Source organism: Mesoplodon mirus, assembly GCF_964341445.2.
Source record: "Mesoplodon mirus genome assembly, chromosome: 8".
NCBI classification, from domain to species: Eukaryota; Metazoa; Chordata; class Mammalia; order Artiodactyla; family Ziphiidae; genus Mesoplodon; species Mesoplodon mirus.
The window spans coordinates 92,923,103-92,947,625 of NC_138984.1; the positions used below are offsets into that span (position 1 = coordinate 92,923,103).

General features: G+C 38.0%; 1 protein-coding gene across 1 annotated transcript in view; it reads right to left on the reverse strand.

Moving 5' to 3' along the window:
* The window catches only part of CCDC141 (coiled-coil domain containing 141), a 197,060-nt gene that overhangs the window by 74,075 nt on the left and 98,462 nt on the right, over nt 1-24,523 (reverse strand). Inside the window, exons 7-8 of the mRNA XM_082629826.1 lie at nt 19,771-19,965; nt 4,010-4,182 (exon numbers count right to left, since the gene is read on the reverse strand). Of these exons, the coding sequence (XP_082485952.1) occupies nt 4,010-4,182; nt 19,771-19,965 (368 nt within the window). The remainder of the gene's footprint in view (nt 1-4,009; nt 4,183-19,770; nt 19,966-24,523) is intronic.

Sequence of the window (24,523 nt, forward strand, 5' to 3'; positions counted from 1 at the left end):
CCTTTGGGCTACCTTTACACTCAGTGCTCAGAGATGATGCCAAGCAAGGCCTAAGAGGAGGTGAGGGGGCTGGAATCCAGAGCTTTCAACCTCACTGTAAGCCTGGTTTGACCATTATCAGATCCCATGATAGGTAACTCGCATCATAACTAAATGCAAACGAATGCGTTAAAATGCCTTTGATGTTAAAGTATACTTAGGTTATGTCACAGATATCACACTCTGAAAAGATAATAAACAATTTAACAATGACTCAGAATTATCACCTGAGCATTAGGGAGGAAATAGAAGGGCAAGGAAACATGTAAATAACCATCATTTATTCTGTGAGGCTGCTCCAATTTCAAAGGTATTTGATTCCAGGTTAGATAAAGAGTGTGGATCTGTTCCTAAAATAATGACAAAGTTCTCAGATTTACTGTGAAGCTTCATCTTAGATAAATGTGAACTTTTGAAGTCCTATTTTATTAACTAACCAGAAAAAAATTAGATCTTAGGGTCTCTGAAATTCCTATCTGCCCCAGTATAAATTTTACCTTTATTACATCAAGGTAAATGTTTATCTGCTCTATTTCTAATATAACCTTCCCCAGTTAGTGAAAAGGAATATGATTTGGTACAGCTGACACTGCCGTAGTCATATGAAGCAACCATGTAACTCTTAATATTTTGCTTTTAAAACTCTTTGTATAGAAGGTAAATAAATAAGTGAACCAATTATTTATCGGGCGCCTTCTATATGCCAGAGTGGTGTTATCACATTTGAATAAAACATCCTCTATAAAATGCATATTTCCATTTTACCGATGAGGAAACTGAGGTTCAGAGAAGTTAAAAGTCATGGTATTATTTTGGCTCTCAGAATGCATGAAATAAAACTCCTTTGATACTAAGTCCTAAGCTTCTTATCCACACCAGTTTTCAAATGTCTGATAGTAGGAATTTTAGTGTTTCATGTCCTAGTAGTGTCGCTGGCATTCAGAAGTCTAGGAAGCCATTGTGATGTTCAGTAACACGTATTTTTCTCTGTGGAATTTATGTTTATTTCCATTGTCATTATTCTAAACTCCACCTTCACTCCAGCTGTGGCTGCGACTTGAAATCTCCTTCTGCTTCTCTCCCATGGTGGTGACCCAGGTCGTTGAACAGATAAATCATTAGATGAGGAAGGGAAGCAAGTCCTAAATGGTATGCATGGGATTGAGGTCAGTAACTATGTGTGGCTCTGGTTTGCGACAGATTCTAATGCGTTTCAATTCAGCTTCTAATGGATTTGTATTCTACGTCTACCCTCTGAATCAAAAATGTCCTTTGCCAAGTAGCAATTGCACTTTACCTTCAGTTCCTCCTGCAAAACGGAAATAGTATTGATTTGTGAAATATTGTGAAATCTCAGGGCAACCAAACACCTTGGAACTACTATGAGCACTCATGTATCTAGGATGTTGACAGAAATCACACTGCTAATTTTTCTTTTTTTAATCCAGTTACCTACCATTAATTCAAGTTTCTTGAAATGGTCCCTAACTATTACTTCTTCTATTAAGACTCAGTCTGCAACCTGACGAACAGAACTATAGATGTCCCTTTGAAAAACAATATATATGTAAAACTTAAGACTAGAAAGAGCAAAGAAGGCAAAAAGAATGAGACTAGCTAAGTAAATAAACATGTCGACCATTACAAAATGGATGCTAAAAAGAATCACTAGAATCCTGAAAATAGACTGTAATGTAAAATAAAAGCACTTCTCTTATATTTAAGTATTGAAAATAAAGCATTACTGATTAGAACAAACAGGATAAAGTTTAGCAGTCATAACTTGTGACCAGCTTTCCTACTCTTAAAGACTTAAGCATCAAAACTAAATACGGAACTTCAGTTTCTGGTCAAGAAGCAGGGACTGGATTTACCCTCATGCCTTAAACAACTCAAACATTGAAGGACAGGTAGCACAGGACAGTGATCCCTGAGAGAAGGGAAATGAATGAAGCGAGCCTTACGATTGCATCAGCCTGCTGCCTGGGAGGTAAATTCCAGACCAAAGCTCAGGGAAGTGGAACAAAACAGAGTCCAAAGGATGTACTGTTTTGAAGATACAGACATCAGACTTAGGGGAGGCCAAGGCACCTAGAATTTCTGGGGCAGCGTATCGGGGACAGATCTTCGGATCTGGGGAGGGGTCTTTGGCTGCTTTCTGATCCACCCACGCATGAAAGCAAACTGTCTAAGGTCAGGGAAAGCACCACAAGTAAAGAGTGGCCTGAACAGAGAAATAGTATGTATCTGTGCTTTGAGACCTACTTACTAAACTGACAAGAGACCATTCCCCAATTACAACTGGAGACCTCACCACTTAATCCATCATCACATGACTCAGATCAATGTCAAACAGGTACACTGAGTCCAGGCACAACAAGTCCAGGCACCCCATAGGTTATCTTCTGCCTGGCCCAAGACTCTTATACATTCTAGAAGACTGGACCTGTAGCAAGGGAGGGGAGAAAGGAGCTCTCATACCCATAGGGGCCAGACATGAGCACACAGGTTCTCCTAGAGCTGAGTGGACACACCATTACCTGATGCATGACATGGAGCCAAAGTAGGGAAACTTAGTAACTACAGCTATTGTTAGTTTTCCAAAGGTGAAAATTATTTGCCCTTTTCATAGCCTCAGCTTTTTAGCTCCTGCTGGAATATCTTGGATTATTTCTGATCTTGACTTTGCATGGTCCCATAACAACCTTCACAAGCCCTGGTTAAATGTATCTGTCTGGACTCAGATTATCTTCTGAAAAGAAAATTCCCTAAACCCAAACTTACCAAATCAACACTTGTAAACATGTCCAAAATAGAGCAGAATGAGGGTTTAAACAGAAATAAAATAATTTTTACCACATTTGACCTATTTCTTTGTTCCTCAAATTGAATGTCTTCGAGTTTTAAGGGGATTGTGGATATGGAAGATAAAAACAGGGCTTACCCAGTTGCAGAAATTTTTTTTGTCTCTCTCTGTCAAAACATAAGCCCTGCCATCATTTCTTCCTAGTCAGTATCTGTTCCATCATCTGCTCTTTCTGTCATCTCCATTTTGTCTTCCAAGCCCTATTCTTGATCATATGTTCTCACTGCATTCTCTTTCTGCTTCTCAAGGTCCTTCTCTCTCCTCATTCCCACCCATCTCTAAGATATACCAAAGTATATCACAATGATATACTCCCTGAATGTGCTCATAAAAACAACCTACCCTAGCACACTGGTTAAGAGCAGGTGGTCTAGGATGCATTAGACCATTAATCTGGATCCATGCACTTGAATTCAAATTCTGGCTCTGCCACTAACTAACCAGCTGCATGACCTTTTGCAAGTTACTTAACCTCTGTGTCTCAGTTGCTTGTAAAAAGAGAACATTAATAGTATATTCTATGCCTTGTAGAGTTGCTGTGAGGATTAATGGGATAATGCTTCTAAAGCTGTTGAGACAGTGCCAGGCATGTGGTGGGCTCTCAGTTTTTTAAAATGTAATTATTATTAATTAATAATAATGTCATCTTTTACTTAGGGTTTTGCTTGGTGAGCCATCAAGCTCATAAATGAATGGGAATTCTAGAACTTTATTTTTTCCAGAAAGGAAAAAAGGGACAGAGTAGACTCAAGGCTTACAAATTAAAAGGGAGGACGAAATCCCATGGAGATGCTAGGATATAAAAAGTACACAGAAGGAAAGTTCTGTCTCTTCTTTTGTTCTTTCCCTCCTCCCTCCTCAGAAACTCATAGAAAGAAAGCTTTAGCATCTTCAGGCCCTCAGGTCAGAATATAGCCTCACTTCTGGATGAGCAATGCTGTGTTCAGAATTACTGTTGACCAAAATTCAATAGATACTTTTAAGCCATGTCATAATGCAGTAAAACATCAGAAGTAGGAAAAAAATCATGCAACTTATTTTTTAACAGACTGTGGAAACTGTGAAAAAGCTTGTCACTCGGAGGAAGAAATAGACTTCACTTACCTACAGGAGGCTAGCTGGTTGATTAAGGCTTGTCCCTCTTGCAAAGCATCAGCTGTGCAGTCTTTAATTTCTCTGTGTAATTCCTCTTGCCTCGCTGCCAAGACAGGCAGACTTAAACCCTCTGATTTAAGGAGCTTAAGGTAAGCTTCAACTCTTCCAAGTACATCAAATGCCTGCCAAAGAAAACATACTTTCATTTTCTGCTCATCTAGTTTAAAGTCTACATCAATGTGCACACAAAATACTAGAGATTAAACCAGCCTGTTCAATTTATTGGTTTGATCATAACCAAAAACAACAATCTGAGTCTTAGAAAATAGCTGTATAGTTTTAAGGCTCCATTTAGGGAAACTGATCGTAGTTTAGTTCAGCACAGATAAATGTCAACCCCATAAAATTACCAAAATGGTTTACATTGAGAATGTACCTATACAACACAGTTATAACTAGATAAAATTTGGAGAGCCAGGTTTATTTTTTGCACATTCTGTACTGGATACAACTAACTGATGAGATGTTTTAAAAATATTATGCAGACTTTCATAACCTGAATATCTCTGTAATATTCTTTTAAAAAATTCCCAATAAATCGCACTTTGAACCTGAAACACCATGGGGAAGTATTCAAAGAATTTGGGGGCTTTTTTCCCCTGCCTTTCTGAGTAAAAGATCGTCTGCCTGCTCCATCCAAGGCATCCGTCTGTCTATAGAGAAGATTGGAATTTGGTTCTGAAACAGTGCAAAGACTAAGACCAAGGTAATATTTAGCTTCTGACATGTAAAACAGGATTATGCAGGAAAAAACATCACCTTGCAAACCAAGATACTGTCTTGAGAGAAGATTTTTGAATTTCTTTATTTTCTTCCTTTATTAGCAGATCAACAACCAGGTATGGGGGATTAAGCTTATAGAATTAACGTAGAGTAGAGAGGAGCTATCCTTTTGGCCATTAAGGCCTAGTTGGCATTAAGAAGGGGGAATATATGACATAAAAGCAGTAAAAGAAGACTGTTGCAATATGAGGAAAAAAGAGATCAGAGCGCCATGGTCTTCATAGGTCTCCTGAGAGCCCATCTGTGAACTTGGGCCTGGAGAGCAGGAGATGAGTTAGGTAAGTTGAAGAGAAGGTGAACAGCAAGGGAGCTCTTGCCACGCTGCCCTCTGGCTGTACTGGAAGAAGCCACCTTACAGGGTGTTCCACACCACTCTGAAGAACAGTCCTATCCCAGGAAGCTTGACTGGGCCACAGTCAGCAGGGGCCTGAAGCCTAGCCTTCCTGGGTTGTTACAGTGGAAGCCAGTGAGCTCAGCAGGGGGCCACCAGGTGAACTAGGAAGACCCCACAATGAGAGCAATGGTCTCATGAGTCGACTACCACTGAGAACTGAGAGAGACCAGAGAGGGGAGCAAGGCTGGGATGATGCTGAGGGAACACAGTTTAAGCCGAAGGTAGAGGTTACAGCCATGGACCTGTGTAACAGCACCCATACCCCTGCACCTGGCCATCTTTGAAGGGAGTGAGTTGTTGTTGTTTTTCTTAACTTTATTGAAGTATAGTTGATTTACAATGTTGTGTCCATTTCTGCTGTTCAGTAAAGTGATTCAATTTTATATATATATATATATATTCATATATATATATATATATATATGGTTTATCACAGGATATTGAATATAGTTCCCTGTGTATATAGTAAAAACTTGTTTATCCATGCTATATACAATAGTTTGAATCTGCTAATCCCAAACTGCCAATCCTTCCCTCCTCCACCCCCCTTGCCCCTTGGTAACCACAAGTCTATTCTCTATGTCTTTGAGTCTGTTTCTGTCTCATAGATAAGTTCATTTGTGTCATATTTTAGATTCCACATAAGTGATATCATATGATATTTGTCTTTTTCTTACTTACTTCACTTAGTATGATAATCTCTAGGTCTATCCACATTGTTGTAACTGGCATTATTTCATTCTTTTTTTATAGCTGAGTAATATTCCATTGTATATATGTGCCACATCTTCTTTATGAATTCATCTGTCGATGGATATTTAGGTTGTTTCCATGACCTGGCTATTGTAAATAGTGTTGCTGTGAACATTGGGGTGCATGTATCTTTTCAAATTATAGTTTTGTCTGGATATATGCCCAGGAGTGAGATTGCTGCATCATATGGCAACTCTATTTTTAGTTTTTAAAGGAACCTCCATACTGTTCTCCATAGTGGCTGTACCAATTTACATTCCCACCAACATTAGGAGGGTTCCCTTTTCTCCACACCAAAGGGAGTGAGTTTTAATGGCAGAATTGGAACTGGACAAAATTTGAATTTACAAATGAAATCTTTCAGATACTGTCATATGACTTATATGTTGAGATTCTGTTTTCCCACCAATGTCCTCATGTCTTCTGAATCTGCATTTACTGAGAGTGTATAAAGCAAATTCATTCCCATTTATTTAGTAGATGATAGGAAGTAATACAAATAATCACTACAGTTTAATGAGAACTATGTGCTTCTTCTCTATTTCGTGTTTCACAATTACTTTTCATTTCGTCAACAAATATTTCTGATCGTCTGCTGAGTTCCAGGCATATTGTTCTTAAGAGCCATGGGAGGGAGCAAGAAGTTATCCCCTTTATATGACTGAGGAAACTGTGTCTCAGAGAAGTTAAATAAATTTCACCAAGTCATACTTGTGCTAAGGGACAGATCTGGTATTTGTACTCAATCTCTCTGGCCCCGAGGGCTCTGCTCTTAAATCCTGGGCTATGTAGCAAAGGATTTCTATGGCAGGTTTATGAGACAGGGCCATTTCCAAGAAGACTGTTAATCTTAGGTGGAAAAGGTAGGATTTAAAAACTTACTTTTTGTAGATAGTGTCTACTTTTCCTTCTTACAGGTGAGAAAGGATACAGAGAAAGATTGAGCTATTTCTCTTATGTTTATAGGACTGTAAAAGAAAGATAGCTTTATTAAAGACACTTTGAACCTGAAGAACTCTTCCTTATCTGATCCTTTTTCTTTCCCGCAGTTGGCAACAGAGCCAAATGTCTCAAGATGCTGATGTTAGAAAAGATGATTTGAATTGCTTCCTGGATCTTTCCATAACACACTGAAACACCACTAGGCAATAACCACTGTTTCTGGAATTTTGTTTTATATTTTTAATTTTATTGCTTATTTTGAATAAATTGGAGTCCCTTGTTAATAAAGGGTTAGTTTTAAAGTCAGTGCCTAAAGCAAAAATCTGGTGTAGTCAAAATAATCATGAACTCCCTTAAGTCATGCTTAAAGTTTAATATATGCTTATAGTAATACATACTCACACTTAGGACACCGAGCTAGGATAAAGGAAGAAATAAGGATAAATATATACTTAGATGTCAGGATATTCACTTCATTCTTTCTTTAAGATAATTCTCAAGTTCTTACCGTGAATGGGGAAGGGATACAGACTTCAAAAGTGCTTTTCCTGCCTGTAAGTTTAAGTCCATTCTATCTTAATATTAAGCCATTATAACCTTAATAAATATCATGTTTATTGTTGAGAATTAAAGAAGGAAAACATATGAAAGTAACAAGGGCACGATGGTGGAAATGTAGTAAGTACTCAGAAAATATTTGCTGGTTCTTACTCTAAATCTTGACTGATCAGACACATCTTTGAAAAACCACTGAGAAGAGCACGGCCACCTGCTGCCTGTCACTCATCCTATGTGGCTTTTTCTCCTTGTGTCCCCACTGAACAGCTGCTACTCTCAGATCCTTGGTCACTGGTCTCATCTTCATAGGAGTTAGATTCTAAAGCCACTTGTACATTAAACGCATGTGTGATGTGACTCCACCCTATTCCTGAAGGTTTTCATAAAAGTATCATTTCCTAATGGCACGGAAATAAATTGAAGAGCTAAACATTCACTAGAAGGAGGAGGTGGTAGATCAAGGACCAGTATAACCCATAACTTAGAATGAAAATAGCCAGATTTTCTTCCAGAGCTTTTTCTCAGAAATATCAAAGTGTCAGGAAAGTATTTATGAATTGCTCTATGTATCACACTTAAGAGAACTATAGCAGTAGAAAGGAGGTGAGTGATTTCTTTCCTTCATGAGCTCAACGAATATATTTACAAAGATCTACTATAGGTAAGATGGGCTGGATGCTGTAAGAGAGCTTATTCCTTACCCTTAATCCTAACTTAACCCTAATGGGAATAATCTACAGACACAGATATAGTTAAATTTCTTAATTTTAAGAGGAGACCTCTTTCAAGATTATACTGTCTGTGATTGTCTGAATCATATGCAAAGCTTGTTTCTCTTATTCCCACATAGAAAATGATCTAAGTATCATTGTTCTCACTTAATCTACCCCCAGAATAGAACTGAGTGCTTGTGTATTTACCAGATCCGTAAGGAACCTGATATACTGGATCCAGTCTGGAAAGAATCTCTTTGTTGCACACATGGTACAGAACAGGTTATTTCCAGCAAGAACACTGTGACCTCCACATAAATGCCTTTGGAATTAATATTTTACATTTAGGTTTTTTTCCTTCACATCCCCCTCTTTCTTCAAACCTTGGGTGAAGGTCAAATAGAGGTTTTATGAGTGGACTGGAATAAATAAGGATATAGGCACAAGGATAATATTTTCTCCCTCTGGGTTCTAGCTCTCCTTGACTATTTTATATGGCACCACTCAGTTCTCAAGCAGACAAGGAGGAGATGAATCAGCTCTTATGGCCCTGGTTTGGGAAAGAGTAAGGAGTTGCTTAGGTTTTGTGTTCTAAGATGCTAATAACTATCTTTCCTTTTTCCCTTGTTAAGCACAGGATCCCAAGCAGGCTGCACCAAATCAAACAGAGATGATATCAAGACTTGGCACATTTGATTCCTTTAAAAATATCTATGAGATTAATGTTAAGCAGGAACCATGAATCATGCAGCATAATTCTTATACCGTGCTGTTTCACAAAGATGTTTAATAAGTAATATTGTTTACTTCTTGAGTAATTTGAAGAGAATCAACATTAAAAGAAAGAAAACAAAAACCACTGTAGAACCCTGAACACTTCCTTTCATGAATCGCAAGGCTGGAGAATGAGTTTGGTCAGAACCTTTATAATTACCAAGGATGCAAAACTTAACTCAGCTTCTAATTAGAGCACTGAACTCCACAATCTTCAGAGATTCAATTTTCCTCTGGGTTCAGTTTTTTAAAAGACCAAAAGCTTCAGTGTCTTTTCCTAAACATTACCTGAGATAACTTCTGGTGGCTCACAGTTTGGCAAGCTGATTCCTAATTCAGGTCCTGTCCAAGATTTCAAATGCCATGAAGACGGGGGCAATAGGGTGATGTAATTTTCAGCTCCCGATACCTGCTGCCTCCTATTACTGCTCTGGCTTATTCCTTGCCTCTTCAAAGTTGTTGCATCTGGGCCCCAGAACTCCCTCCGACAAGTGTTACAAGGTTGATCAGTGATGTTACTGAGAGGTGTTTAAAATCACAAGTACCTAAAGCAGGGTTTTACCTCACAATTTGGAAAGCTAAGAAAAACACTGGACAAGAAGGCGTTTGGGATTGAAAGTGGAGTGCATCTGAAGCCTTTGATTAACAAGGAATTGGAGAAACTTTATATATTGACCATTTCTTACTTTTTCTGAGATGAGTCCATCTTAGAGATATATAAACTAGACCCATAAGTAGAACTTTAGCCAGCTAGTCACTTTATAATTTCTGGTTTTCTTTTCTTTTCTTTTTTTTTTTTTTTGCGGTACACAGGCCTCTCACTGTTGTGGCCTCTCCCGTTGCGGAGCCTGTGCTCCGGACGCGCAGGCTCAGCGGCCATGGCTCACGGGCCCAGCCGCTCCGCGGCATGTGGGATCTTCCCGGACCGGGGCATGAACCCGTGTCCCCTGCATCGGCAGGCGGACTCTCAACCACTGCGCCACCAGGGAAGCCCCAGTTGATAGCTTTATTGTGAAAGATATTCATGAGTGAGTGACAACAAAACTGAGTGTCTTAATGATAAGACTATTAAATGTAGACTGAGTTGTGGGCTTTCATGAGAAATGTAAGATGTTAAAGGTATTCCTTGATTTTGATATTTTTTCTATTTTAGATAGATAGTTAATAATTGTATGTTAATAGTTTAGCCATCTTTATCAAATGTTTACTGTGGTTTAAATAGCCTGTCCCTCGAAGTGAGAGTGTGGCATCGACATATATACATTACCAAATGTAAAACAGATAGCTAGTGGGAAGCAGCTGCACAGCACAGGGAGATCAGCTTGGTGCTTTGTGACCACCTAGAGGGGCAGGATAGGGAGGGTGGGAGGGAGATGCAAGAGGGAGGAGATATGGGGATATATGTACACATATAGCTGATTCATTTTGTTATACAGCAGAAACTAACACAACATTGTAAAGCAATTATACTCCAAAAAAAGATGTTAAATAAATAAATAAATACATAGTCTGTCCCTGAGCTCGAAAACCACGAATTTTAAAACCATCCTCAGAGGGATCACAGGAGCAGATTAAATTAAGATATCATCTGCATCTACAGGAAGAGGTTTGCCTCTTGATGATTTTTGCAAGACCTTAATATCTCTGCATATTTAAGGACAGGTTTAGCATAAGATAGAAACTTCCTAGCATGCTATTCAAGACCGTTCCTGACCCCTTGCCTCTTCTACCACTTTTTGCCTCTCATCACTCCCATCTTATACCCTACACTCCTGGCAAAATAAATTACCTGAGGTTCCCCAAACAACACTGTACCATGTAGCCTTCCCTTAATCCCTTCTTGCCCAGCCTTCCAAATTTAGCTCACTGGTCCCTCCTCTAAGAGAAGCCTTGCTTGACACTTTCCCTGGGTCAGGTTAAGGATCTCTTCTGTGTTCCCTAATGCTCTAGGCTTACTCCATCATGGCTTTTCCCACAGCACACAACACTTCTGTTTCCTTGTCTCTCCTCTAAACAAGGCTGATGGGGTCTTAAAAGCAAGGATTGTATCTTTCACTGCTTTAGCTCAAGTGCCCACGTGACGCATGACAACATACTAGCTGAAGGCAAATGTGGAAGAAGGGAGGGAATAAAAGCAAGTTGCTTTTCTAAGAGAAACGGGAGTTGTTCTGGAAGTGAGAAATTGGAGACAGGCTGCTTAAGAGTTATGAAACTGAAAGCAATTATACTTTCCTTGGTGTCTAGTGACAATTAGCTTAATTTCTTGAATTCATTTGTGTCACTTCAACAAATTCCTTCTGGATAATATTTTTTGGATCTCCTACTTGGACAGGTTTCTTCTTTCAATCTGTAGTACAACTGGACCATTTTAGTTAATTGTTTCTCACATCTTGGCTAAAATGTATCTATTTTGAAAAAGGTAGAATAGTGTGTATATAAATTTTTTAAAATGTACCAAACTCAGTGCTTAATTATTTTGTGTTTGTCTGAAACAATAATGTTGCTGTAGGCATTACTGTTTTATATCACTGTAAATACCTTGAAAAAGCAACATCATCTTTTTAAAGGACATCAACTTTTCAGCAGTGATGGCAGAAGCAGTAGAAGCCATAACAATTATTATATTTCAAAGTGCTTCCATTATGTTCCTCTGGCTGCCCCAACTTTTTGTTTCACCTGTGCCTTCGGGCCGATCACCCAAGAACCAGACCATGTCGTTTTGACCTCGGTCTCCCCTGCTTGCTTCCCCCAGTGGAATCATATGGCTGGGAATGGAAAGCATGGGATTGAAACTTTGTGACCCATCAGTCATGTTTTACAGCTTTAGGTTCAGTCATCGTTGTCATATAAATACAGGCTCATACTGTTCTGCTCTTGAAATATATTATATATATTTATCTCTGATTCAAACCACATTCCCTAAACAATGATAAGTAGATTTTGGGTGATCAATACATATTAACCAGAGCTCCTTTTTTGTGAACATGCTAGAAATATAAGAAATGAGATCATCTATAATCATGAAAGATGAAAATTTGAAGGGATCAAGATGAGTTACGGTAACAGGTGCTATGTTTGCATTTCATGCATGTCCTCATAACTCTTAGCAACATCTGGTAACCAGAGACACTCTTCTCCAATCAGCTATCATCCAGTGTTGACAATCAACCCGTACTTGTATTTGTGGCTAAGTGATTTAGCAAATAGGTTCATCGAACGCAGCAGATAACTGTAAAATGAAAAGGGAGTATCTCGGGTTCTTTGAGTTACATGGCTCAATCTCCACTTGAATCTGGTTTATGAAAAGCATCAGCAGCATTCAGTAAAGTTTCAGGATACAAAATTAATACAGATAAATCTGTTGCTTTTCTATACACTAATCATGAACTATCAGAAAGAGAAAGCAAGAAAACAATCTCATTTAAAATCACATCAAAAAGAATAAAATACCTAGGAATAAACGTAACCAAGGAGGTGAAAGACCTATACTCTGAAAACTATGAAATATTGATAAAGGAAATTGAAGATGCTACAAAGAAATGGAAAGACATTCCATTTTCTTGGATTGGAGGAATTAATATTATTAAAATGTCTATACTACCCAAAGCAATCTACAGATTTAATGTAATCAATACTCACAACATTTTTCACAGAACTAGAACAAATAATCCTAAAATTTATATGAAACCACAAAAGATGCTGAATTGCCAAAGCAATCTTGAAAAAAAAGAACAAAGCTGGAAATATCATGCTCCCTGACTTCAGACTACATGTTACAAAGCTGCGTAATCAAAACAGCATGATACTAGCACAAAAACAGATACATAGATCAATGGAACAGAATAGAAAGTCCAGAAATAAACCCACACACCGATGGTCAATTAATCTATAACAATGGAGACAAGAATATACAGTGGATAAAAGACAGTCTCTTTAATAAGTGGTGCTGGGAAAACTAAACAGCTGCATGCAAAAGAATGAGATTAGAACATTTCCTCACACCACATACAAAAATAAAATCAAAATGGATTAAAGACCTAAATGTATGACCTGAAACCATAAAGCTCCTGGAAGAGAACATAGGCAGAACACTCTTTGACATAAATCATAGCAATATTATTTTGGATCTGTCTCCAAAGGCAAAGGAAACAAAAGCAAAAATAAACAAATTGGAACCTAATTAAACTTAAAAACTTTTACACAGAAAAGGAAACCATCGACAATAGAAAAAGACAACTTACTGAATGAGAGAAAATATTTGGAAATTATATGATCGATACAAGGTTAATATCCGAAATATATAAACAGCTGATATAATTCAACATCAAAATAATCTGATAATAAATGGGCAGAAGACCTGAATATACATTTTTCCAAAGAAGACATACAGATGGCCAACAGGCACATGAAAAGATGCTCAACATCACTAATCATCAGAGAAATGCAAATCAAAACTACAATGAGATATCACCTCACACCTGTTCGAATGGCCATCATCAAAAAGGCCACAAATAACAAAAGTTGGTGAGGATGTGGAGAAAAGGGTACTCTTGTGCACTGTTGATGGGAATGTAAACTGGTGCAGCCACTATGGAAAACAGTATGGAGGTTCCTCAAAAAACTAAAAATAGAACTACTGCATGATCCAGCAGTCCCACTCCTGGGTATATATCCAAAGAAAATAAAACACTGTTTTGAAAAAGTTCACGCACCCTAATGTTCATAGCAGCATTATTTACAATATCCAAGATACAGAAGCAACTTAAGTGTCCATTAACAGATGAATGGATCAAGAAGATGTGGTATGTACATATAATGGAATACTACTCAGCCATAAAAAGAATGAAAGTCTGCCATTTACATCAATGTAGATGGATGTAGAGAGTACTATACTTAGTGAAATAAGTCAGAGAGAGAAAGACAAATACTCTATGTTATCACTTATATGTGGAATATAGAATATTAAGCAAAGGAATGTATATAACAAAACAGAAGCAGACTCACAGATACAGAGAAAAAAACCAATGGTTACCAGTGGGGAGATGGAGGGGGACTGGCAAGATAGGAATATGAAATTAAGAGATACAAACTACTATGTATAAAACAGATAAGCAACAAGGATATATTGTACAGCACAGAGAAATATAGCCATTGTTTTGTAATAACTTTAAATGTAGTATAATCTGCAAAAACGTTGAATCACTATGTTGTACACCTGAAAATAATATAATGTTGTAAATCAACTATACTTCAATTTAAAAAAAAGAAAAAGCATCAGTAGCAACACTACTCCTGAGGTCCTGTGTGCTAACATCGCCACCTATTGCTCATTCCAGGTACAAATGGTCACACCTCAAGCCAAAGACTAGACATTCTCTAGGTAAGAAACAGACTCTTGAGCCTTGGGTAATCATTAACCCCTAGCAGGATTAAAAGGTAATCAATTTCACTCCTGAAACTACAGAGTAAAGGCAGTGGGCACTCTTGCCGATGTGGACAATTAGGTGATAATTATATTTTATTGAATTTCACATACGGGAATTACATTCGCTTACCAATTTTTTTGTATGTTTTATTCTCTGCTATATCCCCAGCATTTAGAACAGTGCCTGACACACAGTACTTGCTCAATAAATATTTATTAAATAAATGAATCCATAAAGAAAAAGGGTAATTATTCTCATAAATTTGCCACACTACTTATTTAGCAACTTCAATTAAAAACTTACTGTGACTTTTTTTCTAGTAAATAACAATATCCCTAGATATTGATAGAATTGGTAGAGAGAGAGGGACAGGTGACAATAAAAGGAAAGAAGGGGAAAAAAGGAGGGTTTCCAGATGATTGCAACAGAAAATACCAGAAACATATGATAAAAATCCGGATGAAAAAGAAATAAATATGATATGGAAGACATACTAACAGTAGTCCATTCTGCAGATGAGATTATGACATTCATTTCTTTTTAACAAAATTTTTAAAAGTTAAAGGTTATCTCAAAAATCATATGTTTTGGGCTTCCCTGGTTGCAGTGGTTGAGAGTCTGCCTGCTAATGCAGGTGACACGGGTTTGAGCCCTGGTATGGGAAGATCCCGCATGCCGCGGAGCGACTGGGCCCGTGAGCCACAACTGCTGAGCCTGCGCATCTGGAGCCTGTGCTCCGCAACAAGAGAGGCCGCAATAGTGAGAGGCCTGCGCACAGCGATGAAGAGTGGCCTCCGCTTGCCACAACTAGAGAAAGCCCTCACACAGAAATGAAGACCCAACACAGACAAGAATAAATAAATAAATTAAAAAAAAAAAGAATAGCTAACTTTATATAAAAAAAAAATCATATGTTTTGCATTTTACTGAGCAAAAACACTCAAGCTGTTACATTCACTAATTCATATGTTACCCATGGCACTAACATTTTTTCACACTGGTATTTGACACAGAAATTGAAGACTATTGACCTAGCTTTAACAAATTTGGAACAAGATGTTGTTTGCTAAAAAATGATTCCATTTATCAAGAGTGAAATTAGTTTTCGAGGTAAGTTTCTTCTTTTAAAGCCCCGATGCTCTCTTTTTTTTTCATAGTGCTAACATCCTTATTTGCATGTGTGGGGTGAGTCTCCACTGCTCCTACCCATCTTACTGGTATGTCAAGAATGCCTGACTCTGACCTCTCTTTTTTTTTTTTTTAACATCTTTATTGGAGTATAATTGCTTTACAATGGTGTGTTAGTTTCTGCTTTATAACAAAGTGAATCAGTTATACATATACATATGTTCCCATATCTCTTCCCTCTTGCGTCTCCCTCCCTCCCACCCCTCTAGGTGTTCACAAACCACCGAGCTGATCTCCCTGTGCTATGTGGCTGCTTCCCACTAGCTATCTATTTTACATTTGGTAGTGTAGATATATTCATGCCACTCTCTCACTTTGTCACAGCTTACCCTTCCCCCTCCCCATATCCTCAAGTCCATTCTCTAGTAGGTCTGTGTCTTTATTCCTGTCTTACCCTTAGGTTCTTCATGACCTTTTTTTTTTCTTAGATTCCATACATATGTGTTAGCGTACTGTATTTGTTTTTCTCTTTCTGACTTACTTCACTCTGTATGACAGACTCTAGGTCCATCCACCTCACTACAAATAACTCAATTTAGTTTCCTTTTATGGCTGAGTAATATTCCATTGTATATATGTGCCACATCTTCTTTATCCATTCATCCAATGATGGACACTTAGGTTGCTTCCATGTCCTGGCTATTGTAAATAGAGATGCAATGAACATTGTGGTACATGACTCTTTTTGAATTATGGTTTTCTCAGGGTATATGCCAGTAGTGGGATTGCTGGGTTGTATGGTAGTTCTATTTTTAGTTTTTTAAGGAACCTCCATACTGTTCTCCATAGTGGCTGTATCAATTTACATTCCCACCAACAGTGCAAGAGTATTCCCTTTTCTCCACGCCCTCTCCAGCATTTATTGTTTCTAGATTTTTTGATGATGGCCATTCTGACTGGTGTGAGATGATATCTCATTGTAGTTTTGATTTGCATTTCTCTAATGATTAATGATGTTGAGCATTCTTTCATGTGTTTGTTGGCAATCTGTATATCTGACCCCTCTTTATCTGGGCCATTCTCAGTGTTGGATTTGCAATCTTGAGGGTTGAAGGAACATCTTCCTCTGAGACAAAGAGCAGGCTTGCTTACTGTTTGCTATAAAACAGCCAATTCCCCGAGTTTAGGATTCTTTCCCTGCAGCAGTGCCCTCATCCACTGGGATCCATCTGCATCGCCCCCTGGGTAACTGGGACTTGGGGAACTGATGTGACATTTGACACTCTGATTACCTCTTTTGCTTTGCTTAATAAAGTCTTTCAAAACTGAGTCAGAAGTCACATGTCTTCTGTGAGCATCCATGAACTGTGGCAAGTTAATATGTTAGCTGGAAAGTTGGGTGAAAAGGCTCAGACACCTCACAGCTGTTGGCAGCATGTAGACGATCACAATCAGAAAAACCCAGAGCCCTCAAGGCACAATAAAGTGAATTCTCAAAAGGAAAGTTCAGTGCTTTGGAGATAAATTGAAGATGTAAACTGAAAATACTCCTTCACTAGTGAAAACAAAACTTTCAGACTAGAAAAAAATATTTTAAGGGATTTTGAATTTATATTAATACCTTAAATCCAGTGCTTTATTTTAACTAGGGTTATTTATGAGTGTTATGCCCAGAATGGGGTAAAATGGTAATTTTATAAAATTTGGAGATTCTACAATATAAATCAAAAAAGAAAAATGCCATTTACAAGCCTTGAGAAGAATTTCCTTCTTTAATTTAAACGGATTTATTTACTATATTATTTCATCATTTATTGCTTCTTAATAACTCATTTCAAGAGTCATGATTTAAACATCTACTTTCCAAACTCCAGCTTCCATTTTTGCTGAGGTAAAAGTATATATCATCTTTCAAACTGAATTCTTAGATTTGGAGCTGGAAATTATTTCCCTGATGCTTTGAAAAGGGAAAATAAATTCTAAACCTTTCGAAGTACTACTTGGTTATAAAGAATTCTATAGTATGGATAAGTCCCAACTGAACTAATTATAATTTGAAACAAGATCTAGAAGTCAAGTCTTTGGGGTTAAGAAACAGAATTTGTTAGGATTTGACCTTAATTAGCGTATAAGCTTGAAAAAGTAACCACTCCATTCTTCAATTTTTTAAAAATTACTATTGCAAGAGATATCATTCCTCCTCCCTCAAGGCCCAAGAATAATGTAAAAAGAAAAATTTCCCTGGTAAGCTACCAGATAATGACAGCAGAGAAAGCAAGAGTGAGGGAGTGAGAATGAGAGAGAGAGAGAAAAATTCTCCATTTTGCAGGACTATAAAGTATAGGGCTTACGCTAGAAGCATTTTATCATAGCAACATGTTCTATAACTGTTTTCCTTAGAAACAGCATTAACTAACTGGAAGATGACCCACTCATTCTGTAGAATGAGAGTGTAATGTAAGTTTAAAAATCTCTTATTCAGGGCTTCCCTGGTGGCGCAGTGGTTGGGAGTCTACCTGCCGATGCAGGGGACACGGGTTCGTGCCCCGGTCCGGGAAGATCCCACATGCCGCGGAGTGGCTGGGCCCATGAGCCATGGCCGCTGAGCCTGCGCATCCGGAGCCTGTGCTCCACAACGGGAGAGGCCACAACAGTGAGAGGCCCGCGTACCGCCAAAAAAAAAAAAAAAAAAAAATCTCTTATTCAAAATCAGGACTATTGAAGAGAAATTTAACCAGCACTTACCATTTACTTAGCTCAACAGCTCCAGAAATTATGTTTCTTCTCTTAAAACAAAGAAATCCCAAACAATAATAATTTGACAAATATTTCTTTGCTACCATAATTCTAGCACCTCTATTTTGGAACTTTACTGTTCATGCTTTCCAAGTTTCCTATTAGTAAAAAATTCAAAATTAAGTAACAATTTTGATACCTACCAGGACACTGTATTCAGATTGCTGATGTTATGACTTTAAATCACAATATACCTATCCTCTGTGGGTACCCCATTCATTTTCTGTCACATTGCCCAGTTTTACATCAGTGAAATTTAAGGTATTAATTCCAATAAGGCAGTTTGAAGGTGTATGTTCGATTGAGAAAGGCAGAAATTTTTTCAAACATTATCACCATCCTCAGATACTCAAGTGATGTGAACACATGAACATTACCACGCAGTAACAGCCACCTGCTACAATCAATCTTAAATGAAAATAGAGCACTTCTCTCACTCAAGAAGGCCTGGAAACAGTCCAAAGCAAGGTCTCCCTTTGGTGGCTTCCCTGGTGGTGCAGTGGTTGGGAGTCCGCCTGCTGGTGCAGGGGACGCGGGTTCGTGTCCCGGTCCGGGAAGATCCCACATGCCGCGGAGCGGCTGGGCCCCCTGAGCCATGGCCACTGAGCCTGCGCATCCGGAGCCTGTGCTCCGCAGCAGGAGAGGCCGCAGCAGTGAGAGGCCTGCGTACCGCAAAAAAAAAAAAAAGATCTCCCTTTGGCTGATTTACAAAGTGTGTGGGGAGAGATAAATTAGGAACTTGGGATCAACATATACCCACTACTATATATAAAACAGATAACCAACAAGGACCTACTGTATAGCACAGGTAATTATACTCAGTAGTTTTTAATAACCTATAAGGGAAAATAATCTGAAAAAAAAGATATATATGTATGTATAACTGAATCACTGCTGTACACCTGAAACTAACACAACATTGTAAATCAACCATACTCCAATTTAAAAAAAAGGCAAACCAAGGCAGGGCAGTCAACCAGAGCCTTATGGTTTGCATGCCAAAAGCCTGCAATATTTACGTATCTTCAGCTAATAAATGAAAGAGGATTTTTAAAAAGAGAAAGATTTTTTTGGTAAAAGTTTCAAGGTTTTTTTTGGTTAACCTTGATATATTTTATGATAATTCCCTTCCTCCAGGAGAAGCACTACCATGTTGGCACAAATGTCCACCTCAAATAGAACAATGAGAGCTCTAAGATAAAATTCTCCTGTTTTTTTTTTTTCAGTGACCTTTTACATGTCAAAGCACAGAATCTCTTAGTTTTGAGTACAAAATAATGGCCAGAGTAGGAATATATTTTAAAAGCTCCTTTTTGCTGCTATCAATTTTGAAACTCTAAGTGGAGTTGAGATTTCTGTGATGTGCTCCAGCCTGTTGAAGTCATGGGTCTCTTACTGGTTTGCCCTGATGACCTAAAATTACCAGCTTCACCTCACACTGACCTTGTTCGCGCTGTTAAAAAAATCATTTGCCTTTTTTAACCAGGTTTTCCTTTCCACCATGAGCCGACCAAATTCCTCTTGAAGCCAATTCAGTTTCTGGTTAGAGAGCTGTAGGTGTTCTTTCTCCACATACTCCTTGGAGAGCAGAATCCCCAGTGCCTCACTCTTCAGCTTCTCCACTGCGGAATTCCATTCCTACAAGAGATCACTCTTCAGTTTATTTTACACATCCTCCCCTTTGGAATCTCTGGTAAGACTCAGAGGACATTTACATGTGTTGAATGTATCAGCAACCTGTCACTATTTTCAAATCATAAAGGAGTCAATGCTACATTCCAGGTTTGAGTAACAAGACGTAGGTAAAAAAAGAAAGAGACACAGAAAAGAGGTTAAAAAGGGAGAGGGGATGGTAGTAGAAAGGGGCAGGTCAATTGGGATGTGTGATTGATGGAGGGTCTGGTTGCCCTGAATTCAGGTCACTTGCCATTTCCCTTAACAATACCTGAAAATATACCCAAAATATGGTCATCAGTATTTTTCAATCTCTAACTCATTTTTATTCATTTAAGTATAAAAACATTTCTCTCCCACAATTTAGTCTCACTGGCAATGTGGACAAATATGCACAAGAAAGGAAGGGAAATCTCATAGTATATGGTTGTTTGTGCATCTGCCTACACTTAGAACTGAAATTAAGACCTGTTACTCTGCACAAAGTTAATAGCTGTTATTGTGCAGTATTCTCTCCATCCTGACCCCAGTTTCACCTCTCAATGTTTCACTATTAACGATTTATAGACATTTCAACAAAGGAAAAGAGGTAGTTTTTTACTTTCTATTGCATGAGGGTGAAAAACAGTAAATAGAGAAGAAAGAAAATAATAAGAGTTGAAGTAAATCAAACATATTAACATTCAATTTATTTGAAGGGAAATTCAAATTTCTTGCAAAAGAACTGAAGACAGATCTAGTTTCATAAAATAATGCTTATCTCTAACATAGGAGTCTTGTTAGCAAATTTTCTGGTACCCATCTCAGCTGAGACTGAGCAGTGAGCATATGCTGTTTGTTAAAGCATCAGAAGTTTATCACCAAATTTTAAAAATCACAGTCTGACTCCATCCTGGCTGGCTCCCCAGTGCAAAATGTCCTATTATTAAGTTACATTTGTTACATTATATTGTATAAAATAATACAATTTTAGTGCAATTTACCACTATCATTTCCATTCATTTATTTCACAAGACAACTAAATACTGTGTACCTGGGACCATGCTAGGATAGATGTCTTGGGGAATATAAAGAAAGAATAAAATATAGTTCTTTTCCTTAACAATACATAAACTGCTATTTAATATAATTTTATATATACTGCATTATGAAGTGTATTAAATACATGCTGTTTCTACAAACACACAAATACACGTACATACACACAAAATGGTACCATTTCAAATCACAGTTGGTAGATGCTGAAAATAGAAATTGTACACGTTATTTTATGGACTTCATAGAACCTGTTCTAATAATTGTGTAAGAGAAAAATATTTTCGTCAGTGGATGCAAGAATAAGTATGGTAGCTTAAGGCATTGGCATTTTTTTGAGCACCAATTACCAGCTTATGTTTTGTAAGGAAAACCCTCACAAACTTAGGTTAGATGTTATTATTTTCCTAGTACTTACACAAGCTCAGAGGAATATGTTATTCAAGGTTACATATCCAATAAGTAGCAGAAGTAGGACTATTCACAGGTTTGTATACAATGCTACATTCCAGGGAACTGAGGGTAGAGAGACTCCAGAATCTCCAAATTTCTCAGTAAGTGCAAAAGCAATACTCTTAGGCATGAAGATGGGCTACGTGAGTTCTCAAGATCCTTCATTTCTTAAAGAGCTATTTGTCCCCATTTAAGAACTGCTAATATGTGCCATGACATTATTTCGTAAAGCACTGTAAATATCCCTCCCACTTAAAAACCACTACTTTAACCTTTTCAGGAAAAAGCAAATATTTCTAAAGCAGTTAGCATAATTTCTGGCATACATAATAAGCACTCACTAAATATTAGTCCCACTTTTCTTCCCGTCAGTTTTATCATGGTTCATTAGTGCCCCAAAATTTGTTCATTATTTATGGGAATTCCTGTTTCCCAGTTCTAAAATAACAATAGTGGAAGCCTTCTCCAAATGTACTGGTCAGTGTTATGTACTGATCAATAATATGAGATAAGCAAAATAAAGTAGGTTTCTTTACTGTAGTGCTTCTTAGAATTTTTACTATGTTAATATGCACTGAGACTCCTAGAGGAAAACGTGGTGTGAAACATTTTGGACAAACTCCTTTGACCAAGAAACCATTTGTTTGCTAATCATCTCAGGGGACCAATACTCCGGCTGGAACAATGCTGAGAAACACTACAGTTGTGGCTAAAAGGAGCTGAACCAGCTACGGGTTCATTTGCTTTCACAAGTCTTTGTTTCTTTTTTTGTTTTGTCCCAATCCCTCCAGCTACCCAGTTGGTCCGTTTCCTGTCTTTTGGATCCATTCTCTATTTTCTGTCTGTTAAGATCTGTGGGGCATTAATCCTCAATGAACTCAACTAAGAAATGCTCAATATGTGAAGACATAGAGTAAAGCAGGTAATTCTTTCAAAAAATTGGCATTGACCAGAATCTTCTGTGCTCATTAGAGGAAGAACACTTAACAAATATGGAGAAACTAGGGGAGGCCCAGAGAGCTGGGGGAAGGAAAGTGGAGAGGAGGTTAGGATAAGGAGAGATAGGTTACAGCCATTACGTGCTCAGTCTGGACAAAACTAAACTCTACGGTGTTGGTATCTTAACTGTCTGTAAGAGCATAAGGGTTGATTCTTCTTCCCATATGCTAGCACTGTGCTAAATGCTTTACATATAGTATCTCACTTAATCTTCACCACACCCCTACAAGGTAGGAACTATTATTATCCTCCTTTTACAGATGGGGTAACTGAGGCTCAGAAGGGTTAAGAACTTGCCCAAGGTCTCAACACTAGTAGGTGAAAGAGCCAGAACTCAAATTCAGGTAGTTTGACTCTAGAATCTGCTTTCTCAGCCAGTATCCTGGCCTCAGCTCTGCAGAGAGGTGATAAACAGTGCTTTTTACACCACAGAAAGATTAAACACATTAACTTAGAATTACAGAAGTGAAACTTCCATAAGGCCTGGATAAGAGCTGAAACTGATAAAAGTCCTTATATGACCCTGGGATTTTCTGATTTGAAATTAGAAGCCTTATTATTTCTAAATAAACACAATGCCTTACATATATAACTGAGAATTTACAGCCAAACTCAAGCTATATTTTGCTTAGCAACTGGACCAAAATAATAAAGTTCTTCTCTATGAATAAGAAGAGAAATACTTGTTCTCTAACAGAGTTCATAAATCTGCCTTTAGTATAAATTTTGCAAACAACATTAAAGAGAGACTTCTGGAGTAGAGGCAAGTCTCTGAAAACCCCCTGTAACCTTGTGCGTCAGTGGGCTATAAAAGTGGGCTGTGACCTTCCAAGGAAACTGTAAAGGACCATTTTGTGCCTCCTATCTTTTCTTATTCTCCATCCCCAGTCTTTTTAATTACAGTTTCAAATGAACTCTGTGGGCAGTAGATGAAGCTGGGTCCACTCAATATTTCTATGCAATCTTCTCAGAAAATTGGTTCTGTTTTCTTTGGGCAATCTATAGGCAGTTTCTGACACGCTTCCATACTGTTCTGATGATGTATTTCCCCAGCCATTTTTCTTAGGGGATGCTTCGCCTATTTTATTTTTGAGACAAAACTTTCCAGAGTCATCTGAATCCAGCATGCTATTTAAAAAACTTAGTTGTCCCTGCTGTCCAGGCTGGAGGAGTCCAACAGAGAAAATCTTGGTCCTTTTTCTCTAAGCCATTGCTGCCTGCCTGCTAAGTATTAAACCTCTGACTGGGTTTCAGTCACTTTGCAATAAAATATTTCCAGTACTTGTCCCCACCAGCAGAAAGCCAAAGCCTGCCATTTCCTTGGCTTTTCAGTTTGACAGATGGACCTGTGTATCTCTGAGTCAATAAAGACGTGTGGCACTGTGTGTTCCTGGGCTCAGGGTGTGTCCACAGGTCACTCCATTACTTTCCTTTTTCACTCACCGTAGTAACCCTTTTAAACTGTACCTTTCAGTATTCCATTTGCTGAGGAAATGGAGCTTCTCTTGCATCTTGATTGTAAGGGTACTTTTAAGAGGATTAGCACTGATAGACAAGGCGAAAATGGTTTCTTCTCCCCCACTCCCCTTTTTTTTTTAACAGTCCCAGGTTAGCATTTCAAATAAAATTATGGATTGGTATAAAAATTATCCAGCCATTTGATTTAAAAAGTAAAAAAATATTAGCTGCTCCAATGGAAAAGAAACAAAATACTCCCAATATGTTTAGTAAGCTTTTATTCACTTCCCTGATGAAGTGGATGGGGTGTGTTTAAATGACCCAGTACCACGTGGTAAATTATTTTCCTTATAAATTTGACTTCAGAATATAATTTTTAAGTGGGAGAAGATGGACAAGAAACAATAGGGAACATATTTATAAACTGCTAAGAAACTATCAGTTGTGGAGATGACTGGCCCAAATCACATGTGGCAGAAGCATGTGTCTGGCTCACGTGTAGGCCCAGTGCCATGGCCGCTTCGGAGGACATCTCATTAGATATAGCTCATTTCTCGGTCAGTCTTTTAAGTCTACA